General features: G+C 38.3%; 7 protein-coding genes across 15 annotated transcripts in view; 4 read left to right on the top strand and 3 right to left on the bottom strand.

Annotated features, from left to right (window-relative positions):
* The window catches only part of B4 (imaginal disc development protein B4), a 51419-nt gene that overhangs the window by 27358 nt on the left and 1683 nt on the right, over positions 1-22378 (bottom strand). For 3 of the 9 annotated variants that reach the window (XM_020953815.2, XM_086832118.1, XM_086832116.1), the window contains exons 2-3: positions 21822-22106; positions 1716-1835 (exon numbers count right to left, since the gene is read on the bottom strand). The exons of 2 other annotated variants lie outside the window; for them this stretch is intronic. The gene's annotated coding sequence lies outside the window, so the exon portion shown is untranslated. Of the gene's footprint in view, positions 1-1715; positions 1836-4737; positions 4757-21821; positions 22238-22378 lie in introns of those variants that run through there. 4 more of the 9 variants (XM_086832117.1, XM_020953814.2, XM_086832121.1 and 1 more) reach the window with 3 other exon arrangements.
* On the top strand, positions 22-838 carry LOC110185032 (uncharacterized). The gene is made up of 2 exons (XM_020953684.2): positions 22-457; positions 513-838. The coding sequence occupies exons 1-2, from the start codon at positions 71-73 to the stop codon at positions 678-680; spliced, it is 555 nt and encodes a 184-aa protein (XP_020809343.2). The 5' UTR covers positions 22-70; the 3' UTR covers positions 681-838.
* On the bottom strand, positions 2085-4697 carry LOC110185129 (uncharacterized). Its single transcript, XM_086832127.1, has one exon. It carries the CDS (start codon positions 2482-2484, stop codon positions 2164-2166), a length of 321 nt encoding a protein of 106 aa, XP_086688253.1. The 5' UTR covers positions 2485-4697; the 3' UTR covers positions 2085-2163.
* LOC110185125 (uncharacterized) lies at positions 6865-8529 on the top strand. Its single transcript, XM_020953821.2, has 2 exons — positions 6865-7447; positions 7962-8529. The coding sequence occupies exons 1-2, from the start codon at positions 7141-7143 to the stop codon at positions 8465-8467; spliced, it is 813 nt and encodes a 270-aa protein (XP_020809480.2). The 5' UTR covers positions 6865-7140; the 3' UTR covers positions 8468-8529.
* LOC110185126 (uncharacterized) lies at positions 12410-14110 on the top strand. The gene is made up of 2 exons (XM_020953822.2): positions 12410-13015; positions 13533-14110. The coding sequence occupies exons 1-2, from the start codon at positions 12709-12711 to the stop codon at positions 14036-14038; spliced, it is 813 nt and encodes a 270-aa protein (XP_020809481.2). The 5' UTR covers positions 12410-12708; the 3' UTR covers positions 14039-14110.
* Positions 14093-14808, bottom strand: LOC110185127 (uncharacterized). The gene is made up of 2 exons (XM_020953824.2): positions 14520-14808; positions 14093-14446 (listed from the first exon to the last, which is right to left on the bottom strand). Exons 1-2 carry the CDS (start codon positions 14806-14808, stop codon positions 14133-14135), a joined length of 603 nt encoding a protein of 200 aa, XP_020809483.1. The 3' UTR covers positions 14093-14132.
* LOC110185124 (uncharacterized) lies at positions 14849-15938 on the top strand. The gene has a single exon (XM_020953819.2). The coding sequence runs from the start codon at positions 14977-14979 to the stop codon at positions 15934-15936; it is 960 nt and encodes a 319-aa protein (XP_020809478.2). The 5' UTR covers positions 14849-14976; the 3' UTR covers positions 15937-15938.

The following is a 22378-nucleotide window of genomic DNA, read 5'->3' as shown; positions in this document are numbered from 1 at the left end:
AAACAACATTTTCTGTCAAAATAAAATCAACGGAGCGTAGATTCGGAGATACAGCCAGCAGTGAGAAGCCATGAGCCTTTGGATTAAGTGGATCTGCTTGTTTCCCATATTTAAATTTGTGATCACCGAAGAAAGGAACTTTCGAGTAATTTTTGATAACATCAGCCTGAGCAATGTTGATCCAGAGGTCTTTGAAAGGTTTGATTGCGAACTTTACCAGATCGACAATCGGAGTTATGTGGATACGAGTCACATCTTTAGAGAGACGGTCACAGATTTAAAGGTACACGCCGCTCTTGATTTCTGGAAGGCTAAGAGTCCAAAAATGACCATCTATGATATTGAGTTCGATGGATGTCATTTTCTACAAAATGTTCATAAGAACCGATTGTTCAACATCTATGCGAAAAACTTGAAAAAATATTCCAATATCAGCTTCAAGTGCCCGTTTCAAGCTGTAAGTAAAATATACCGACTTTTACTGATTTTCGCCTGACTTACTTTCTCTACAGAACGTTCTGTATGCAGTAAAGAACATGACCATGAACGAAGATGACTTTCCATCCTTTTTACCCCTTGGAAAATTTCGATCTCTACTTGAGTACTCAGTGAATCAGAAATTGAGTGCCAGAGCTTACATCAATGGAAAAATTATCTCGTATTCAACGCGTACTTTTTAGAAACTGAAGAAGTATATTTTGTTGTAATATTACCAATGAGTTACACGGTAATTTATGGCATTTTGGTAATTCTTGCCGAATTAAGAACCAGTTAAACTTTGTAAATTTATACATGTTAATATAAAGAATGTAAGAAATTTCAACTTCTGAAGATGTGATCAGCTTCTAACCTATTAATTTGAGTATTTGAAATAGTTCCCTATATAATTGCCACGATTTGTCAACCGAAATGCACTCTTCTGCTCAGTAAAATATGTCATCCGAGAGGACATCAATTACTTTACCTCCTGCCGACAAAATAAAAATGAAAATATGAGCACCGGCCGGAGTCTATGCGACGGAGGTAATTTATGGGGATTTAGTGTGCAAAAAAGGACGGAACCTCCATATGAGCTTGAATGTACTATACATATACTCTTGTAGTAATGCTTTCCTTGCTTTTCGTTGTGTTTCAGCGCAAGGAACTTGATTACACGTGCGCTAATTTAGTTGCACGCGAAAACATGCGAGTAATCAAAACGGTTGCTGAAGTGCCAGACCCTCTTAACTCACCAAAGCACCCGCCGTGGCTCCTTTTGCCTTTCAGCAGGACTCGCTCCGTGCCTTTCTATCTTTCAGTTTTCCCGGGCGAGCACATCCTTAACCCGTTGGCGCTGGAAATTTGAGTTCATGGCATGCTACCGGTTGTTGGCCCTGTGCGCGTTCACGAGCACACACAAATTTAATTTATACACAACAACACACATGCGAATGTATGTAGTAGAAATACATGCACATTTGTTTTTTATTTTCCTGAACCCAAGCACACACACACAGTGGCAATATGCAATGGTGGGTTGGGCACAAAAAAATATGCAATAAATTTTTAATTTAAATCAAGCCATCATGCGCCCACCACCACCTTCTTCGAAATGTCCGAGTGCCAAAGGGATTTGGGGTCGTGATATTAAACCACGATATATGTATGTATGGGGATTTAAGGGCGGGTTTCAATATATTAACATATGAATGCAACTTATGTATGTATGTATATACCTGTCTTTCCTTGCAAGTCCTGTGCAACAACAACCGAATGCTTTTTTGTGGGCCTCGAAAAAGCTTCGGTGGCTTTATTGCTAATACTCAAAAATGAAATTCGCTTGGGATCCATCCAGCCTGCAATGAATATTAAACATTTTTCATTTAAAAGAACATTTTAGTTTTAGTGATTTAAATTCTAATGGCAGAGCAAAAAATTGATTAAAAAGGGGTTTTAAATGGGCTAGAATCATAAGAGTTTAATACCAAAAATATACAGAGATCTCTTCAAACTTAGTCTTAGCATTCCTCATATATCAGATTAGTTTTTGCTTTTACTTTGGCTTAAACTTTTAAATATTTGTCCCATATTCGACAATCCCCTAATTTATTTCCCTGAGAAGTAACCTTTAATTTTGACTCCATTACTTAAAAACAATAACAATAGTATATATCTCAACATATTTTAGCCAGACTCCGCGTCTACAAGCATAGCTTTACATAGATCCTTTAGCTGTTTCGTAGATTCTTCCATTTCGGTGCGAAGTTGGGAGATACAGATCTGCATTTGGGCTATACGCATATCGCCGGCTTTGAGTTTCACCTCCTGATTGGCCGTAAAGCCGGTGGCATCTCGCCGACCTTGGGGTGGGCGCTGGCGCTGAGAGCGCCTGTGGGTCGGGGATCGGATCACTAGACGATTAGCCGCTTCAATGACGGCTGCATTTTCCTCCTGATGCAGACCATTTCTGGGACTGCACACCAACTTGGGCTCTGTTTCCGGCATTGCAGGGGCAACCGTTTTATGTATTAATGCAACAAATAATTTTGTTTTTCAAAATTACAAAAAGACTCGACAACCCTGGGAACTTGGCGTACCGAATTCAAATTTCAAATTGTTTGCTTTCCCCATGACATAATGAACACGAACTGCTGAGCTCGCACAGGATGCGCACTGTGTTTCGTTATGCGGTGCTGGCCACGAAGAGAGAGTTGCCCGTGGAAGAAGGGACTCACACATGAGTAAGTTCCAGGCACACCACTGAACTTTAACTACAATTAACCGCAAATGATGCAGCGGCGATGGTGACGGCGGTTTTGCGGTCAAATCGGACACACGATGAAAATGGAAACTTTAAATTCGACGACTGCAGCACCAAGAATTTATACATCAAATTGTTGTTTAATTTTGTATATTAAAGTCAGTAGAGAAAGATTGTATAACAGCCAAATAAAGCAGAATATATCGTAAAATGTTAAATATCGATAAATATTGCAATTATCGATAAATGTACGAAAAAGTTTGTTAATTTACTTGTGTCGTTTTACACAAATGTTAATCCGATATATATAGAACATATTTATTCCAAATTCATCGCAAAGCTACAATATCGATTGTGTAAACATCGACGATTGTGTAAAACATCAATGATTTTGTTAAACATCGGTACAGTATTGATATACCGATATTTTAAGTGCAGGGTACTCATTTGGAAAATATCGGACTTCTAAATATCGAAATACAGTGCAATTAATTTTAGCGATATCGATAAGTATTTGAAAAACTATGTTTCCTCAAAAATATTGATTCGATATATTAGCAAAATATTGATTATAATTTATCGCTAACATTTAAATTTAGCGCCAACCTAAAATGTCGACTTTTTTGACAACTATCGATTTAGCATTGATATACCGATATTTTCTGTCATGCCTAGGACACACTATCGTCTCACTCATATAAGTATTATATGGAAAACAGCAGCAGGAGGAACGTAAGCGGAAGAAGGACGACATACACTTGGGAGGTCACGGTAGGCAATGGCCAGACCAACTCAACTTGTACTCGACTGACCCAGCTGAGGAAGAGGGAGGGCTCGGGGCACGCAATTAATTAAAAATACATGCACCGGGACCGAGTTCCAGACATCCTGGCAGCTCGCACCATTCCCCCTGCATTAATTTGACCACAAAATAAGAAAAGGATCCTTCGGCATGGGGCATGACTGAAACTCGGTGTCGTATAGGACCAAAGCTAAATGCATTACAATCGAGACCAGAAAGTTTGTGTCCTTTATTTTTACTACTATTATTCAAGTATTTGTGTTTGTGTTTGTACTTATTAGGAGGGGGTCAACATGTGCCAGCCAGAAAGAAGTTCATGCTGCTGACTACTATGTAAACTGCGTACATTTGTAAACAACAAAGCTATCACTGCAAAAAACGGACACCGAACGATTGTATAACTGGGAGAGAAAATTTAAAATTCTTTAAGTGGAAATCCATAAGTTGAAGATATCATTTTGAAGAGAAATTCGACCATTGCAAAATAGTACCCTATAATCGGATAATTTAATGTAGAGCTTTTCTTGACTCCTGTATTTGTTCCCTTATTTCTTTACTCTTTTGTACTACTTATTTTTTAAACGTACATATGAGAAGTAAAGTTAAGCAAACAAGGGCATTAAGTGCATTGATGATGGTTTTTCTCCCTTTCCGGGACTCAAGGACCTGCATCATATTTTACTTTCAATTTCGGATTCTTCGATGTCTTTGCCAAATTAAGAAACCACTTTATTACACAACTGTTCCACCGACTCCTTGCCGCCTGGTGTCTGCTCTTCTGTCTCTCTATATAATTTTGTTTTATTGATTTTCTTAGCAATATTGCCATTACGTCTATTTACTCTCTATTTTCGTATTTTCTATTTTATCTATGTATATTTGCAACGTCAAGAGAGTCAAATGCCATTAAACGCCAACTAACCAGAAGTGAGCTATGTGTAAGCGTCAAGTGGCCAGGTGAGAAAATACAGAGCCACTGATTGCCACAGGTGCGGGAGGAAGCCTTGATTGGTGATTCACGCCGAAATTTCAGTTACCTTTTACCGCAGACACGAGTGGGAAGAGTTTTTGAAATGATTTGAGGGTTCTGGCAGGTGTAAATGTGATACCAACAACTTCTATTTTGCTTTCATCGCAGAATCAAGCTTATGTAATATCAGAGTATGTAAAACAATAAGGGGGATTCTACTCTTACCAGATGTAGTAATTCAATTTATAAGTAACGAACTTCCCTGTTACTTCCATTTCAACCTTTTAAATGTTAACTGTCATTTCCCATGTGACTTCAACATCAACAAAACTCTAATGCGTATTATATAACAAAACGTTTTTACCTAATCGTGAATGCCAAACAAACTATCCTTAATCGGTATCTGTGGTTCTCATTCAATTCAATGGCATTTCAAGAGTTCTTAAGATATTACTCAATTATATTTATTCTAATAAACGTTTGCAGTTTACTTTCCAAAGCAAAGCAAGAACCTACAAGGAAATTCATTTAGCAGTCAGATTATTATGATCTATGTTTGTACAAATATCCATAGCTTACCAGCTGCTATTTCTGGCAATCAGAACTTTTAGAATCTAGTGAAAAAATCTGAGAAAATATGGCTTTGTGAAAGTCCGAATTCTTGCCAGACGCTAATTGAATGCATGCTGGGCCAGTGGAAAGTCCTATGCAGCATTCGCCATTGCCAAGATGATAAGCTAGCATTAAAGGGAAAATATCTCTAAACAAATAATATTTATGGGATGCCTAAGCCCAAAGGGGCGACTATTACTTTTGGCAACGGTTAGACGCCTACTCTGGTTTCCCAATTGAAAAGACTCGAAAATATTTATTGTGCGCCACCGAGAATAATCAGCGACACCTCATAAATCATAGAAAGAGGTCGAAACAATTTTAGCAGCGTAATCAGGAAGATTGCCAAAAAGGAAAAGCCCAAAGCAAAAGGAACCTATACGTATAAGTATTACATAATTATTTATATATCATAAACTATTGGTACAGCAATTCAGTAAATGTTTATTTAATTTATACAATTTGTATACTTTTAAGATGTTTCGTTTAACCATGTCCCAATTCAGTGTATTTACAAATTATAAGCAGTTAAATAATGCGCTCCTGCTCAAGAATACTCCTCCAATCAAAACCAACTTAGAACGTTAAAACAAGCAAGCTTGTTTCGAGTTTGTATACCCTTGAAGTTTGCAATTAAAACTTTTAAAATCGATCCATTTCAATTACACAAAACTTTTTGTATGAGGTATTTCACAGTCGATCAAACTTGATTAGTTTTAATAGTTTTTTAATTAGTTAGTCGATATGTTAATGCTTACTGGAGCTATTATGGTCAACAATCATGGCTGCGCTATTAATCTTCCGTTTAACTTTATTTTAAAGAACAATAAACTATACTGAAATCGTGTGATCCCACTTGAATAAGTCATATAAGCCAGATCGAATGGTTAACCCAGCCTCACATCCCTAAAGTAGAGCTTACAGGCAAAAGGGTGAAATGGTAGATAATGGATGGCGGCCCACTCGATCCCAGTTGTTCTGCTTCAACACTTTTGCACAAACAGCAATCAACTGGGAGATGAATCAAGCGCAGGCGTTGGCTGCCCAGTTAAGTCCTCGGCCCACTCGCAACTCCCTTATTTTTTGGACCGGCGACAAAATTGCGATGGGGCTGGAAAATGCAGTCCATGGCAACAGAATCCGAAGGCAAACACAGACACACGCAGCCCAGGCTCAGTACAGGCGAGAGGAAAATCAATAAAATGTACGTTTATCTTATTTCGTCGTACCCTGGGACTGGGGTTCGTCTTCCTCGCTCGACAACAGTGTCGCTACGAGTTTATATTCCTTCCCCTTCAAATACAAATATATAAATCTTTGACGCACTTAAGCCTTTTAAATGATAACAATGGCCAGGGCCAAGGAATGTATCCCGGCCACTGAGTAGCAGGTGTGGACTGGACGCCAGAGGACTTAGAGCGACGCCAGTGGTAAAAGTTACCACTCGAGATATTCAATGAATTTATGATACATTAATAGAGTTTCGTAGAAGTTTTTCAAAACAAAATATGAAATAAATGGAGACATTGTGATTTAAATCTTTGAATTTGCACTATCAATTCACTGGATGGAATAAAATGCACTCTGAGCTCCACCATTTAAACTCTCTTGTCGGTGTCCCATCCATAAATGCATTTATTAGTGCGCTAGACCGAAATAATTGTCCCATTAGATGGGTAAATCCATAGACCAGAGCCTGAAGTGTCAATTGTGGCAGAAGCATCTCGGACTTGCCACACAGACATGACTGGAAATTGCTTAATTTAGCGCAAAAATTAACCACTGGTCAATTTCTGGGCCTGTCCAGTTATGTTTAAAGTAGATAAGGCAACAACAAGCAACCCTTCATTGAAAATTCAGATAAATTGTTTTGGAATCACTCGGATTAGAAGCAAAGTAAAATTATAATTAATTTGTACTCTCCCCCGAAAGTATCTATATGTACTTTCGCACACACACATACTTTTTATATACACAAAAAAACACTCCAAATCACAACGGGAAAAACCGACTAAGATGCTGAGTCCAAAAACTGGCAGTCCCAAAGATGAAAGCACTGCCGAGATCAAACAGGTGGAAGGTGATGTGAATACTGCAAATGAGGGAAGTCCGCCCATTGATTTGAACATCCGAAGAAATGGCCATTGCACAGTGCCCAGTTACTTTACTGATGTCCAAGTTAGCCCCTCACATATCAGCCTTGGATTCAGGGATCTGCTCACCCTTTTTGAAGATTATGCAATGCTTATGAAAACAAAACATGATCCTGCCAATGTTCCCTTCCAGATGAAGCGTGTCCAGTCGGAGACTGTGGTAAATGAAGGTAAGATTTAAAGTGAGTTCGAATGGAAAGGGGTTTTGAATTTGCGAATTTATACATCTTAAGAAATTAGTACAGAAGATGCGAATATATCTAACAGGATTGTGTTAAAACTGGTAAATGTCTTCGGTGTGCACAGTAATTCTACTTTTGGGAAGTACTCAAAGAGCTTTCCAAGGATGATTCGAAAATAACTATTTTTGGAGAAGCTATATATTTATTTATGGTACAGATATTTAATCTGCTTGCAAGTAAATGGATAGCATTGTATTCCTAAAAACCTATGTTGGTAGCGGGACAAAAATTAAGAGATAAAAATCATTAAAGTGATCACGAAGAGTGTGAATGGGGTGCATTAGCAGCGTCTATTTAATAAAGTGTTATACCAAAAGTCTATATAGAAAACATTTTCTAGTTTTAATCTATGTATATAGCTACAATTTGAACGTGACAAATTAATTGGCGAGGATTTGAAACTAAATGCAAAAAGAGTCATTCGTATGTTACTTCTTTTCAGACAGTAAAAATGGCAAACCAAGCAAGTCATCGAGTCTTACGGATCTATCTGATTGCACTTTAAGGGACAGACGTATCCAGGCCCCCACCTGCGATGTCAGCAGTCAGACATATTGGAGTGCCGTGGATCAGAAGCAATTCGACATGAAGGACCTGGAGACACAATTGGCTGACATTGGGAGAAATGCACACATTGAACATGGAGCTGAAAAACCGAGCAAGACCTTGCAGCACACAATCCACATCGAAGTGGAATCGGTCACCTCCGCCACGGACATGCAGAGGGCTCCGCTGCGCCAGAGGATGTGGAATGTCTTGACCCAGACACTGGACTCCATCGTCGCCTGCACCTACATGATCGGTGAAAACTTCTCCTATGTGCTGTTCGTTCTCCTGTGCCTGTGGTGTCTCTATTTGCTGATGGGCCACTACTACAGCTCCTTGCCGACAAACGTTAACCAGCAGATGGGCTTCAAGAAAGACTTGGCACGGATCCATCCCAAGTAGTTTTGTATAAATCGATTCGCTTCACCCTTGATGAAATAAATATGAAGTATTGGTTTAGTAAAGCAGCAGCATTACTTTTTCTAGCCATAACCCATTTTTTAAAAGTCGTTAAATTACATGTCTTGTTTCCGGAATGTATTCAAATAACATCAATTTGTAATGTTACATACAAGAAATTTTAACAGAGCGCGCTACTGTTATATTAACAGCTGTTAAGTCAGCTGTTGCGACCACCTTACTCCGGTTATTGGAAATATTTGACGAGTTTAAAGTGACACAAAGTGTATAAACAATTAATAAGTGTGATTCTTTTGACAGCCAATCCCTTTTCTGGGGCTTGTATTATTTGTTGGTGATCGTGGATCTTTTCTTTCTATGTGGTGCTAGTATAAAAGTGCACTTTTGCGCACTTTCTCTGATTTAACTTTAAAGGTATCAAACCTTATCTATGGAAACTATCTCGTTTTGTATACCCTTGCAGGGTATTATAATTTCAGTCAGAAGTTCGCAACGCAGTGAAGAAGGCACCTCCGACCATATAAAGTATATATATTCTTGATCAGCCGAGTCGATCTAGCCATGTCCGTCTGTCCGTCTGTCCGTCTGTGCGTCTGTCCGCCTGTCCGTCTGTCCGTTTCTACGCAAACTAGTCTCTCAGTTTTGAAGCTATCTGAATGAAACTTTGTAGTTAGTTTTCTATATACTCTCACTCGTATATATGTCGGAACGGGCCGGATCGGACGACTATATCATATAGCTGCCATAGGAATGATCGGAAAATTAAAAAAAAAAAAAAATTTATAACATTTTTAGTTTTCAATAGAATTGGATCAAATTTAAAATATAGCCATTTTATTATACTCTACAATTTTGTGTACAATTTTATGAAAATCGGACTACTATATCATATAGCTCCCATAGGAACGATCGAGAAATTAATACAATTAAAAATTATAACTTTTTCAGTTTTTAACAGATTTAACACAAATATATATAATTTATATTGTATGGATTCCTAGTCATAAAAGTTCTATCTGCAAGGGTATATAAACTTCGGCATGCCGAAGTTAGCTTCCTTTCTTGTTTGACATATGAAACTGTCATATATTCTACAAATATTGGAATTTTCATACCCTAGCAGGGTATTATAATTTTAGTCAGAAGTATGCAACGCAGTGAAGAAGTCATCTCCGACTATATAAAGTATATAAATTTATGATCAGCATCAATAGCCGAGTAGATCTAGCCATGTCCGTCCGTCTGTCCGTCCGTCTATCCGTCCGTCTGTTCGTTTGTACGCAAACTCAGTTTTGAAGCTATCTCAAAGAAACTTAGTCTTCCATACACTCTCACTCGTATAAATGTCGGAACCGGCCGGATAGTTCTCAACAGATTTTTATCAAATTTAAAAAATATTTCCAATTAATATTATTTTACAATTTGCTGTAAAATTTTATGAAAATGGGACTACTACATATATCATATAGCTTTCATAGGAACGATCGGGAAATTAATACAATTAAAATGTATAACTTTTTTAGTTTTCAACAGATCATAAATTTTAAAATAAATACCCCTCTATTTATTATTCTAGAACTTCGATTTAAATTTTATAAAAAACGGACATCTATTGAAATGCCATACAAATGATCGTTACAAAAGGAGAAAAATGCAAAAATTTGACTATAAAACTGCAAATATAATATGTATACATAGGTGAATGAAATGAAAGCATTACTTTATTGTTTTTTAACATAAATATATATATATAATTTATATTGCATTAATTCGTAGTGATCGATTTTCAATCTGCAAGGGTATTCAAACTTTGGTGTACTGAAGTTGGCTTCCTTTCTTGTTTATTTATAATATAATAAGTATGTATACTTCCAAGTATTTTTACAGAACGGCTCTTCCAGATCGTTATTTTTGAAATAGAGTGTGAAGAATCATAGAATACTGCATATGGTTGATCGCCTGAGCCGTGCACAAAGAGAAAACGGTAATTTTGTATTGTATTAATTGTATTATTTTGCAATAAAATTTAATGTGTAAAAAAATAAACAAATCAAAAATACTTTTTTTTTTTGCCGGATGCGAACTTGGGTGAGTCTGTAACGAAGTCTTCAGTGCAATGCAACAACATGGATTTGGAGGCCAACCAAGACGATAAAGTTCTTTTGAACTGGATTGTGAGCCCAGCACCAGTCGTAAGGCCACAGTAACCCGTTCTGCGGTTATTCTGCAAGTGCCACAGCAATATTGCGAACTGGGCACCCAGACCGGTGAGCTCATCACGCCGCGACGGCTGCGTGTGGATCTGACCACCCGGAAAGCGAATCCAGCCCGGCATCAGCCAGATAGTCGACCCCTCTGCGAACGTAGTTACCCCAGGACCGATGCATTATCCTGTTAGCTTTCACCACTTAATGCTAAGTAAATCGTCTGTTCCGTTAAACCACGACAAGTTTGCCTCATATTTACACAAATATGTCTACTTATTCCATGAAAAAATCTAGTCTGCCTCTTTCTTTGAAAACAAAATTTATATACCCTTGCAGATAGAAAATCGATGACTAGGAATCAATACAATATAACTTATTTATATTTATTAAAATAAAAAAAACAATGAAGTAATGCTCTCATTTCATTCACCTACACATATTATATTTACACAGTTTTCCATTTTTCCTCTATATCTAACGATCGTTGGTATAGTCGTCCGATTATCATATACTTTAATAAGAAATATTAGAATAATATGAAATTGCTCTAACTTCAATTTTATGAAAATCTGTTGAAAACTGATAGTTATAATTTTTAATTGTATTAATTTCTCGATCGTTCCTATGTGAGCTATATGATATAGTCGTCCGATCCGATACATGATTGAGAGTTTATAGAAGACTTACTACAAAGTTTCATTCAGCCTAAAAACTGAGAGACTAGTTTGCGTAGAAACGGACAGACGGACATGGCTAGATTGACTCGGCTGTTGATCCTGATCAAGAATATATATACTTTACATTACCGGAGGTGACTGCAAGGGTATAATAAACTATCCAGATCGTGTGATCCCACTTGAATAAGTCATATAAGCCAGATCGAATGGTTAACCCAGCCTCACATCCCTAAAGTAGAGCTTACAGGCAAAAGGGTGAAATGGTAGATAATGGATGGCGGCCCACTCGATCCCAGTTGTTCTGCTTCAACACTTTTGCACAAACAGCAATCAACTGGGAGATGAATCAAGCGCAGGCGTTGGCTGCCCAGTTAAGTCCTCGGCCCACTCGCAACTCCCTTATTTTTTGGACCGGCGACAAAATTGCGATGGGGCTGGAAAATGCAGTCCATGGCAACAGAATCCGAAGGCAAACACAGACACACGCAGCCCAGGCTCAGTACAGGCGAGAGGAAAATCAATAAAATGTACGTTTATCTTATTTCGTCGTACCCTGGGACTGGGGTTCGTCTTCCTCGCTCGACAACAGTGTCGCTACGAGTTTATATTCCTTCCCCTTCAAATACAAATATATAAATCTTTGACGCACTTAAGCCTTTTAAATGATAACAATGGCCAGGGCCAAGGAATGTATCCCGGCCACTGAGTAGCAGGTGTGGACTGGACGCCAGAGGACTTAGAGCGACGCCAGTGGTAAAAGTTACCACTCGAGATATTCAATGAATTTATGATACATTAATAGAGTTTCGTAGAAGTTTTTCAAAACAAAATATGAAATAAATGGAGACATTGTGATTTAAATCTTTGAATTTGCACTATCAATTCACTGGATGGAATAAAATGCACTCTGAGCTCCACCATTTAAACTCTCTTGTCGGTGTCCCATCCATAAATGCATTTATTAGTGCGCTAGACCGAAATAATTGTCCCATTAGATGGGTAAATCCATAGACCAGAGCCTGAAGTGTCAATTGTGGCAGAAGCATCTCGGACTTGCCACACAGACATGACTGGAAATTGCTTAATTTAGCGCAAAAATTAACCACTGGTCAATTTCTGGGCCTGTCCAGTTATGTTTAAAGTAGATAAGGCAACAACAAGCAACCCTTCATTGAAAATTCAGATAAATTGTTTTGGAATCACTCGGATTAGAAGCAAAGTAAAATTATAATTAATTTGTACTCTCCCCCGAAAGTATCTATATGTACTTTCGCACACACACATACTTTTTATATACACAAAAAAACACTCCAAATCACAACGGGAAAAACCGACTAAGATGCTGAGTCCAAAAACTGGCAGTCCCAAAGATGAAAGCACTGCCGAGATCAAACAGGTGGAAGGTGATGTGAATACTGCAAATGAGGGAAGTCCGCCCATTGATTTGAACATCCGAAGAAATGGCCATTGCACAGTGCCCAGTTACTTTAATGATGTCCAAGTTAGCCCCTCACATATCAGCCTTGGATTCAGGGATCTGCTCACCCTTTTTGAAGATTATGCAATGCTTATGAAAACAAAACATGATCCTGCCAATGTTCCCTTCCAGATGAAGCGTGTCCAGTCGGAGACTGTGGTAAATGAAGGTAAGATTTAAAGTGACTTCGAATGGAATGGGGTTTTGAATTTGCGAATTTATACATCTTAAGAAACTAGAACAGAAGATGCGAATATATCTAACAGGATTGTGTTAAAACTGGTAAATGTCTGCGGTGTGCACAGTAATTATACTTTTGGGAAGTACTCAAAGAGCTTTCCAAGGATGATTCGAAAATAACTATTTTTGGAGAAGCTATATATTTATTTATGGTACAGATATTTAATCTGCTTGCAAGTAAATGGATAGCATTGTATTCCTAAAAACCAATGCTGCTAGCGGGACAAAAATTAAGAGATAAAAATCATTAAAGAAGTGATCACGAAGAGTGTGAATGGGGTGCATTAGCAGCGTCTATTTAATAAAGTGTTATACCAAAAGTCTATATAGAAAACATTTTCTAGTTTTTATCTATGTATATAGCTACAATTTGAACGTGACAAATTAATTGGCGAGGATTTGAAACTAAATGCAAAAAGAGTCATTCGTATGTTACTTCTTTTCAGACAGTAAAAATGGCAAACCAAGCAAGTCATCGAGTCTTACGGATCTATCTGATTGCACTTTAAGGGACAGACGTATCCAGGCCCCCACCTGCGATGTCAGCAGTCAGACATATTGGAGTGCCGTGGATCAGAAGCAATTCGACATGAAGGACTTGGAGGCACAATTGGCTGGCATTGGGAGAAATGCACACATTGAACATGGAGCTGAAAACCCGAGCAAGACCTTGCAGCACACAATCCACATCGAAGTGGAATCGGTCACCTCCGCCACGGACATGCAGAGGGCTCCACTGCGCCAGAGGATGTGGAATGTCTTGACCCAGACACTGGACTCCATCGTCGCCTGCACCTACATGATCGGTGAAAACTTCTCCTATGTGCTGTTCGTTCTCCTGTGCCTGTGGTGTCTCTATTTGCTGATGGGCCACTACTACAGCTCCTTGCCGACAAACGTTAACCAGCAGATGGGCTTCAAGAAAGACTTGGCACGGATCCATCCCAAGTAGTTTTGTATAAATCGATTCGCTTCACCCTTGATGAAATAAATAAAATATGAAGTATTGGTTTAGTAAAGCAGAGAGCTACAGCCGCTGGGTGTATTTATCTCAACATATTGGGTGTGCAACAACACATGATTGCGAGACTACAATATAGCGCAGAAGCGAAGTCGGTCAACATGTAGCAGACGCGATCGGCCAGCGGTGGCCGGCCCAGCACATTTGGTATGGGCACCGATACCGCGTCAATAAAGATCGTTTGGCGCGTCTGCTCGCAGGGAGCGAGCGGAGGCAGTTGGTGGCGATCCACCAGGCTGCGTCTGCGGAAACGGGGTTGCTCCGTTTGCACTGAGGTGGAATCAAAAGTCTTTGGCGGTCTATCCTTCCTGAAGATTTCAACTTCGTCCTCTGAACTTTCTGCGGGGGAACACATGTATATCAAAGTGTGTGTTTCAGTGTGTTTCATCCGAACCTCTCGGCCGGATCTTACCTTCTTCCAATGCCTTATTCAGCCAACTGTGCCAGGTTTTTCGCTTGGCATCGACCGAACGCTGCCTAGAAGTTCCCTGCAGAGTACAAGCACTTGGTGTACTTGGAACTTCACTGCCGTCTATATTCTCGAAGGAGTCGTCGGCCTGGAAGCCCAAAATATCGAAGAGCCGCTGGCAGGTGTCCTTCTGACTAGACAGCTTGCGCGGCTCGTTTACGGCATCTTGAACCAAATCGCCGATCAGCAAATTAATGACGATCGCAGTTTGTGGTGGCTCCCTGCTCGCCATGAAGTTTATATCGATCACGGTTCAATTTGGAAATGTTTTTAGACAAGGTTCTGAATCCCGTACAGAAATCTATGACATTTAACAAGTGTCAAGTCTGAAAGTGACATAGCTTTCGCATTTGAAAAAGGAATTTTAAAATTCTCTGTGATTTTAACAAGCACACATAAAATGGATAAGAAAAAACATGAAAGCCAGAGAGATGACGACCCAGAACCGTCGCAATCAGAGGATCAGCTGACAATAAGTCCTCCACCTGCCGTTGATCTCGCCCAAGTTGTGTATCTGCCGGATGCGAACTTGGGTGAGTCTGTAACGGAGTCTTCAGTGCAATGCAACAACATGGATTTGGAGGCCAACCAAGACGATAAAGTGGAGCCAAAGTACGTTTCTTTTGAACTGGATTGTGAGCCCAGCACCAGTCGTAAGGGCACAGCAAACACACAGACTTTGCACGGAGCCTCGGCTACGGAGGATCCTTACCCATCGTCAGAGTTAACTCGCAAGGCTGATAAATCTGATGGTACAAGTACGGAATCCAAGCGATTGCAGAACATACTGGATCTACTTCATCGCTTCTCGTACAACCTGGACGCTATTGAGGAACGCCTAACGGAAGAAGCCCGTTCTGCGGTTATTCTGCAAGTGCCACAGCAATATTGCGAACTGGGCACCCAGACCTGTGAGCTCATCACGCCGCGACGGCTGCGTGTGGATCTGACCACCCGGAAAACGAATCCAGCCCGGCATCAGCCGGATAGTCGACCCCCCTGCGAACGTAGTTACCACACAATCACCATTGCAGGCAACAACATGCCCCCACGTGTGGCAGTCCAGCGGCATTCGTTCTGGGCCCGGATATGTCGCTCTTTGGGTGATTTCCTCGCCGCCTTCTGTCTGTGCCTGCAAGTGAACAAGGACTGCATCTTCTGTCTGGGCTTCTTCGTGGCTTTCGTGGTCAGTGCCAGCTTCCTGACAGCGTTCTTTTATCGAACGCTCAACTTCAAGCCGTCAGTGGCTCGGGTGACCGCTATCCCGGTGACTGGAAACTCGCAGTACGAGTTAACCCCTCTGAGGTTCAGTGGCGGCTACTATTACATCTACAATAAAAATTCACGTAACTTGTCCTAGTATTCATGTGTTTATCGGTTTCCTAATATTCTACGCTCGGGGGGGTTACGATAGTTTCCTAGAAAAAAGGTTAAGCGCTAAGAAATGCAAGTAAGAAATCTATAAACAAGAGTGCTTGACTGTGAAATACCCTGTAGTCAGCATTGTGCATTAATTGACGCGGTTATTCAGCTCCCACCTCAAATATCATTTAGCGAGCATCTTACAAGTATCGGCGGAAAGAAGCTGGGTTCGGAATGTTTTTTTTTTTTTTTTAATTTGAAAGCTGGAATCGTTTGCCCATGTTTGCCCACCCTTTACTTTTTTTGCCCACGTCCAGTTTTAAAAATATTCAATTTTGAAAAATTTTCAAAATTTTAACGTTTGCCTAAACTAAATATTTTTAACAAAAAACGATTGCCCATGTTTGCCCTTAATTTTAAATATTTGTAATAAAAAACGTTTGCCCACCTTTGAAAATTAAATAACATTGTTTAATCCCTAATATCGGTGGTAGAAGTACTTGTTATGAAAAAAAAGCAAATATTACAAAATTATTATTAAATCTGGTTTGGAAATGGTTCAAATTGCTACGTGATAAAAATTCTACTAAACATTGTTCAATTAAATTTTTCCGTTTTTTAATTTTGCACAAAACATACCAGCTATGGCCAAATAACATCTTACGACAGGTGCCAAAATTTCAGTGCAATTGTTCTTACAAAGTTTCACGAATCAATGATCGCCTCTGCCTGCAGACAGAATATGCCAGAGCATGCAAAATGTGGGACTACCTGAGGCAAGGACTTGCTGGCGCCATGTATATAGATGGGTATATCTGCACACTAGAATACAGGGATCTATATATGTCAATACTACTAAATAATAGACGTAAAGGCGCCACATGGAGTCTTCCCAGACGATTCTCGGTTGCGATCATTGATGCGTGAAACTTTATAAGAACAATTCCACTGCAAATTTTGGCGTCAGATAGGCGGTAGAAATCTTAATGTTCCCGGATCACAATTCTGCAACAATGACTTATATCGTATGGCCGCCACTATGTCTGCCACATGCAGTAGTGCTTTTTTGTCCTGGCACCTGTCGTAAGATGTTATTTCGGCCATAGCTGGTATGTTTTGTGCAAAATTAAAAAACGGAAAAATTGAATTGAACAATGTTTAGTAGAATTTTTATCACGCAGCAATTTAAACGATTTCCAAACCAGATATTATAATAAATTTGTAATATTTGTTTTTCTTTTCTTAACAAGTACTTCTGCCACCAATATTTGGGATTAAACAATATTATTTAATTTTCAAAGGTGGGCAAACGTTTTTTAATAAAAATAATTAAAATTAAGGGGTGGGCAAACGATAATATTTAGTTTTAAGACATGGGCAAACTTTTTTTAGTAGAAATATTTAAAATTAAGGGGTGGGCAAACGATTTTATTTAGTTTTAAGACATGGGCAATCGTTTTTGGTTTAAAATATTTAATTTAAGGGGGTGGGCAAACGATATTTTTTAATTTTAAAGGGTGGGAAAACGATTTTATTTAGTTTTAAGGGGTGGGCAAACGTTTTATGTTAAAAATATTTAGTTGTAGAGGGTGGGCAAACGATATTATTTAGTTTTAAGACATGGGCAGTAGTTTTTTGTTAAAAATATTTAATTTTAGGGGGAGGGCAAACGATATTTTTTAATTTTAAAGGGTGGGCAAAGGATTTTATTTAGTTTTAAGAAGTGGGAATACGTTTATTGTTAAAAATATTTAGTTTTAGAGGGTGGGCAAACTTTATAATTTTGAAAAATCTTCAAAGTTGAATATTTTCAAAACTGGACGTGGGCAAAAAAAAGTAAAGGGTGGGCAAACATGAGCAACAAATGGGCAAACGATTCCAATTTTAAAATTTTCAAAATTCAAAATTTCCCAATACAATTTTGAAAATTTTCTAAACTCAAAGTTTTTTCAAAATTCTAAAGGGTGGGCAAAAGATGTTATTGCAATTTCCAAAAAAAAAATTTTGAAAAAAAGTAAACCTTTGGTTTTTCGAAAAATTATGAAAATTTTCAAAGGGTGGGCAAACGATTCCAGCTTTCAAATTAAAAAAAAAAAGTTTGTGAACCCAGCTTCTTTGAGCTCCAAGAGTCTCAAAAATTATAACTTTGTTCGATTTTATTAATTGTTCTATATGATATAATAACGATATTGTAATGTAAGATGGAAGCTACACAACCTCTACCCAAACAATTAACATGGTTTTGCCTAAATGAAACAAAAGTTACTAAGCATATGTTGAGCAATACACAAAGAAAAGCAAATGGTTCGTGGAATATGTATGTATATGTATTAAGCCTCAAGTTGCTCAGAAATCAGTTAACTAATGTTTTTGTTTTTCAATTTGGGCTTATTTGGAAACCCCAGATACCTTAAATATCCCTTAAAAATATATATAGATCCTCCATTTATTATCATACATTCCCTCACAGATTTCGTACCAGAAAGAACAATACCTCATTTCAAATTTTGCATCACCATATTTTTTTAACCTTCGGCAGTTTCTTACAAAATCGCACAATAGTGGGTCACCCCATAGAAAGCTTCCAAACAAATTAATATTTTCTTTAACAAACTCAGACAGATTTATAGAAAATAATTTTGCAGAAAAGCTGAAACCAACCGGACAGCTTAGCTATTTGAAATGGTTCCTTATTAATAATTATGATGAGCAGCAAAATATCATTGTATCTAAACTTAAATTAATAAATATTATTAATTAATAAAAATAAATTCAACCATATTATTCAGTTCAGTTCAATTAAACATTTTTCATTGATTAATCTGAGCAAAGTGTATTGCTACAGCTAGGTAGTTCTTCGGATATCCTATAGATGTAGATATTAAACGATGACGCCTGAAGCAGGGTCCTTATCCGACTTGACTTGACTTGACTTGACTCGACTCGACAATGGGTCAGACAAACAGTCTTGGGAAACGGGAGACGGGAAACTGGCCACAAAACGTTTGTCGCCTGCTGCCAGGACAAGCCGGTCTTTCAAATTTTTTGGCCAAATGCCCAAGAGCACAAAGGAATTGTTGTTAATATTGGCAATGTCCTTCCGTCTGTTGGATGGTTGTTATTTATGCGATTTATCAAATATATGATATTTGCAAATAAGAAACTATGTAATCTTCTTTCACAGTCAATAAATTAAACAGCGCTTAAGGTTTAAGATAATATTGAATAAAATGCGAAGTAAACACTTGAAAAGAGGACTATTTTAACAATATTTAAAACTTTTCAAAGTTGCCTGCTGCTACTGCTGTTGACTGTAAAATAGGACGTTCGGGGTGTTCGCAATGGACCGGGAATGAATGTTTGACTTCAAATGGGGAACAGAGCGACACGGGCTTCCGCTGGCAGGAAATTGAATTGCACGAACACGCGAAATTACATCATTTTGGAACCACGGTAAACAATTTCCCGTTTACACCTAACCGTTTTTCTTTTTATTTTGTCCAACATTTCATTTTTTTCAGCACATTTCCATCCAAATTTCACCAGTCAAATTTCTCGTTGCCTAGGCATCACAACACCTCCTCACCAATCCGTGTTAACGGCCATTTCTGCGAAAAATATATCAATTTCACTTTTTTTTGTCGTTCTTTATGATTATTTTCTGTGTGTGAGATGGAATATGGGTATAACGAGTCCTTGCAACTGTTTCCAGGGAGAAAAATGCCGACAGTAAAAAAAGAACCCTAGGAAAATTTAGACATATAGTCACCTTATACATTATTTACTTATGCACAATGGTAAAACAATGACAATAAAACAAGAGCAGCAATATAATAGAATTTATAGAAATTGCAACTATTTATCTATTAAAGTATTTCCAACAACTATAAATCGCATTATAAGAAAAGGAATATTAGATTCAAAACAATTCTCTTTGCTTTTAGACTAAACAAGATGGCTAATTTATTTGGTAAGCAAAAGTGTATTGAAATAATAACGAGTGCTCTCTCTCTAGTCTCTTTCCAGAGACTCGGAGATTTCAACATTTTCATGGCTATTGCCTGCTGGTCAAAATGATATCTTTGTTCTATATTCGGAAAAGTGTTCCACACACTGGCACGACTAAATATAGCCTGATTCTCTGTGACTACGCGACTGTGCATTAAAAAGGGGGAAAAACTGGCGGCTTTTCCACTCCCACTGGGCCGGCCCTTTGGGTTTTTTTTTTTGTTTTTTGGACATGGCAGGCAGCCCTGTCAAGTTGGAAAGGATTATTGCCACTTGCCGCCGCTGGCGGCGAACGTTCTTAAAATGTAACACGTTTCAAACAAGTTTAGATACGTGTGTTTTGTCTGTTAGTGGAGATGGCTGACTGGCTGACTGGCTCACTGGCTAGCTCCTCTCTTGTCTCCCGTATCTGAGTCGGTATCTCTTCGGGCCAACGGCCATGTAAAAAGTCATCATCAACGGGGGCCAGTTTGCCCAGGCCTAGGAATCGGCAAAAACAAAACAAAAATAAAAACTGCGACTGGTTTGACGGGCTTTTTTCAATGGGCTCGCGACCAACACGGCAGCCTTATACTCTGGTTGAACTTTCCTCTGGCCAAAATCCCAGCTTCGTCCCGGGTTCGAGTCGGAGTCGGAGTTGGAGTCCGATTCCAATTCCGACTCGAAGCGGTCATAAAAATTCACGGTAAATGTGAAAAGAAATGTTCAACTTTGAGATGCTCTACGCACGCAAGCCCAAAAAATAAACATACCAATGACAAGGAGAGTCGCCAAATATCAAAGAAGTTTTTGGGGGAAAAAAAACCCGATGCGGTGGCGAGCGAAGGGAGGCAATTGTGTAAGATTGATGGCAATACTGAGGTCATTCATCATGTGATTCTCGACTTGATTGGACATTTCAGGGGCTTCATAGGCAAAGGTTTCAAAATACACATATTTATTGAGGATTATCTTAACAGGAGCACAATAACTGAGACACAAATGGATCGTATTCGCTGTGATGGAGAATAAATAAATATTTATAGTAAATACATTTATTTTCATAGATATTTGAGTAGAAAATAAATGAAGGGACGTGGAAAATTCTAAAACACTATGCTAGAATCATTAAAATTACTTATAGTACGTTCGAAATCAGCTTTAACAAATATTTATGCAACATTATGGAAAGATCCTTAGGAACACTCTTAAACAGAACAAAAGATGCCCATAGATAACATTATGAAATATTATTTTTTTACTTTTAAATAAAAGTAAAAACTTTGAGAATATTGGGTTTATTTGGGAGATAAGAAAATCTGTTTTGTTCCGTTCTACAAAAATTAAAAGATAATAAAATTTAAAATAAAAATTTTACTTAAAAATTTGAATTAATCATTTTAGAAAGGTTCTCACACTAAACCAAATAAGATGTAATGGGTAAGAAGTTTTAAGGACTTATTATAATCTCCGAAAGTTAACTTACATAATTATAAAACTAATTAAAAAACTTTTTTTCTTATCAATCATAATAGTTGTAATCAAAACGAGGCATGGATTTTATATATTAAACAATTAACTTAAAACATAATAAACTACATTTTAGACAAACCGAAAATTGTTAAAAACTATTAATTCACTTTTATCTAATTCCTATAATCGAATATTTCCCCTGCCTATTTGTAGTTTATTTACTAATTGATTCAATATCACTTTTAATGTCTATAATTGGATTTTAAGACCTCGAAAGCTTTTCACATCAAAATCATTAATATTGCAAATTTCTCGCACTCAGTTCGTCTGTCTTTGGTGTCCCGAAAATTCGAGGGACTTTCGGTTCACCCAATTTTACGACTGCAGAGTATTTAAAATGTAAAACTTTAACTACGGACTCACCTTTAAGAGCTGCTGGCATTTGTATCTGTGTGCAAGTGTCTGGCTGCCAGCGGCATGGGTGTGCGTGTGTATCTGTGAGTGAGGAAAGCTTACTGCTGCTGCTGCTGCTGATGCAGCTAGATGATGGCGATGGGAGCGATGCTGCACATCCTGACGGCCATCTTTTCAAGTGGCAGAGCTAACATCTCCTCAGCAGCCTCACATGTTGTTGTTGTTGTTTTTGTTTTTATTAGTCCGCTTCTGTTTCTCTTTGGCTTTATTGTAGCTTTTCGATTAACACTTCAGCTGCATATGGTTTGAACGTGGATAAATTTATGTTTTGTTTTATACAACGTGTTTTCTCAAACGGTTTTACGAGCGAATTGATATTGTTAAATTGATTTACTGCTGGCCGTGCGCGCAAATCAAGTTTTGGCCTTATGATTGGACGACGAACAAAAACGAAATAAATAAATAAAGCCAAAAAATAAAAAACAACGGAAGCCCCGAAAAAGCTTTTGAAAGTGGCCCACGCAGGCAGCACATAGCAATAGTTGAGAAATGAGATAAATAATAGC

The sequence above is a fragment of the Drosophila serrata genome, unplaced genomic scaffold (genome assembly GCF_035046125.1).
Source record: "Drosophila serrata isolate PLE 108 unplaced genomic scaffold, ASM3504612v1 contig_245, whole genome shotgun sequence".
NCBI classification, from domain to species: domain Eukaryota; kingdom Metazoa; phylum Arthropoda; class Insecta; order Diptera; family Drosophilidae; genus Drosophila; species Drosophila serrata.
The sequence above is the reverse complement of the archived record's forward strand: the minus strand, read 5'-3'. Positions and strand labels throughout refer to the sequence as shown.

Excerpts from the sequence above, each read along its gene's own strand:
- LOC110185124 (XM_020953819.2), top strand. The coding sequence starts at position 14,977 with ATGGATAAGAAAAAACATGAAAGCCAGAGAGATGACGACCCAGAACCG.
- LOC110185127 (XM_020953824.2), bottom strand. The coding sequence starts at position 14,808 with ATGGCGAGCAGGGAGCCACCACAAACTGCGATCGTCATTAATTTGCTG. Across the intron at positions 14,447-14,519 it reads GAATAAGGCATTGGAAGAAG|AAAGTTCAGAGGACGAAGTT; the intron begins GTAAGATCCGGC and ends GTTCCCCCGCAG.
- LOC110185125 (XM_020953821.2), top strand. The coding sequence starts at position 7,141 with ATGCTGAGTCCAAAAACTGGCAGTCCCAAAGATGAAAGCACTGCCGAG. Across the intron at positions 7,448-7,961 it reads GGAGACTGTGGTAAATGAAG|ACAGTAAAAATGGCAAACCA; the intron begins GTAAGATTTAAA and ends ACTTCTTTTCAG.
- LOC110185126 (XM_020953822.2), top strand. The coding sequence starts at position 12,709 with ATGCTGAGTCCAAAAACTGGCAGTCCCAAAGATGAAAGCACTGCCGAG. Across the intron at positions 13,016-13,532 it reads GGAGACTGTGGTAAATGAAG|ACAGTAAAAATGGCAAACCA; the intron begins GTAAGATTTAAA and ends ACTTCTTTTCAG.
- LOC110185032 (XM_020953684.2), top strand. The coding sequence starts at position 71 with ATGAGCCTTTGGATTAAGTGGATCTGCTTGTTTCCCATATTTAAATTT. Across the intron at positions 458-512 it reads TCAAGTGCCCGTTTCAAGCT|AACGTTCTGTATGCAGTAAA; the intron begins GTAAGTAAAATA and ends CTTTCTCTACAG.
- LOC110185129 (XM_086832127.1), bottom strand. The coding sequence starts at position 2,484 with ATGCCGGAAACAGAGCCCAAGTTGGTGTGCAGTCCCAGAAATGGTCTG.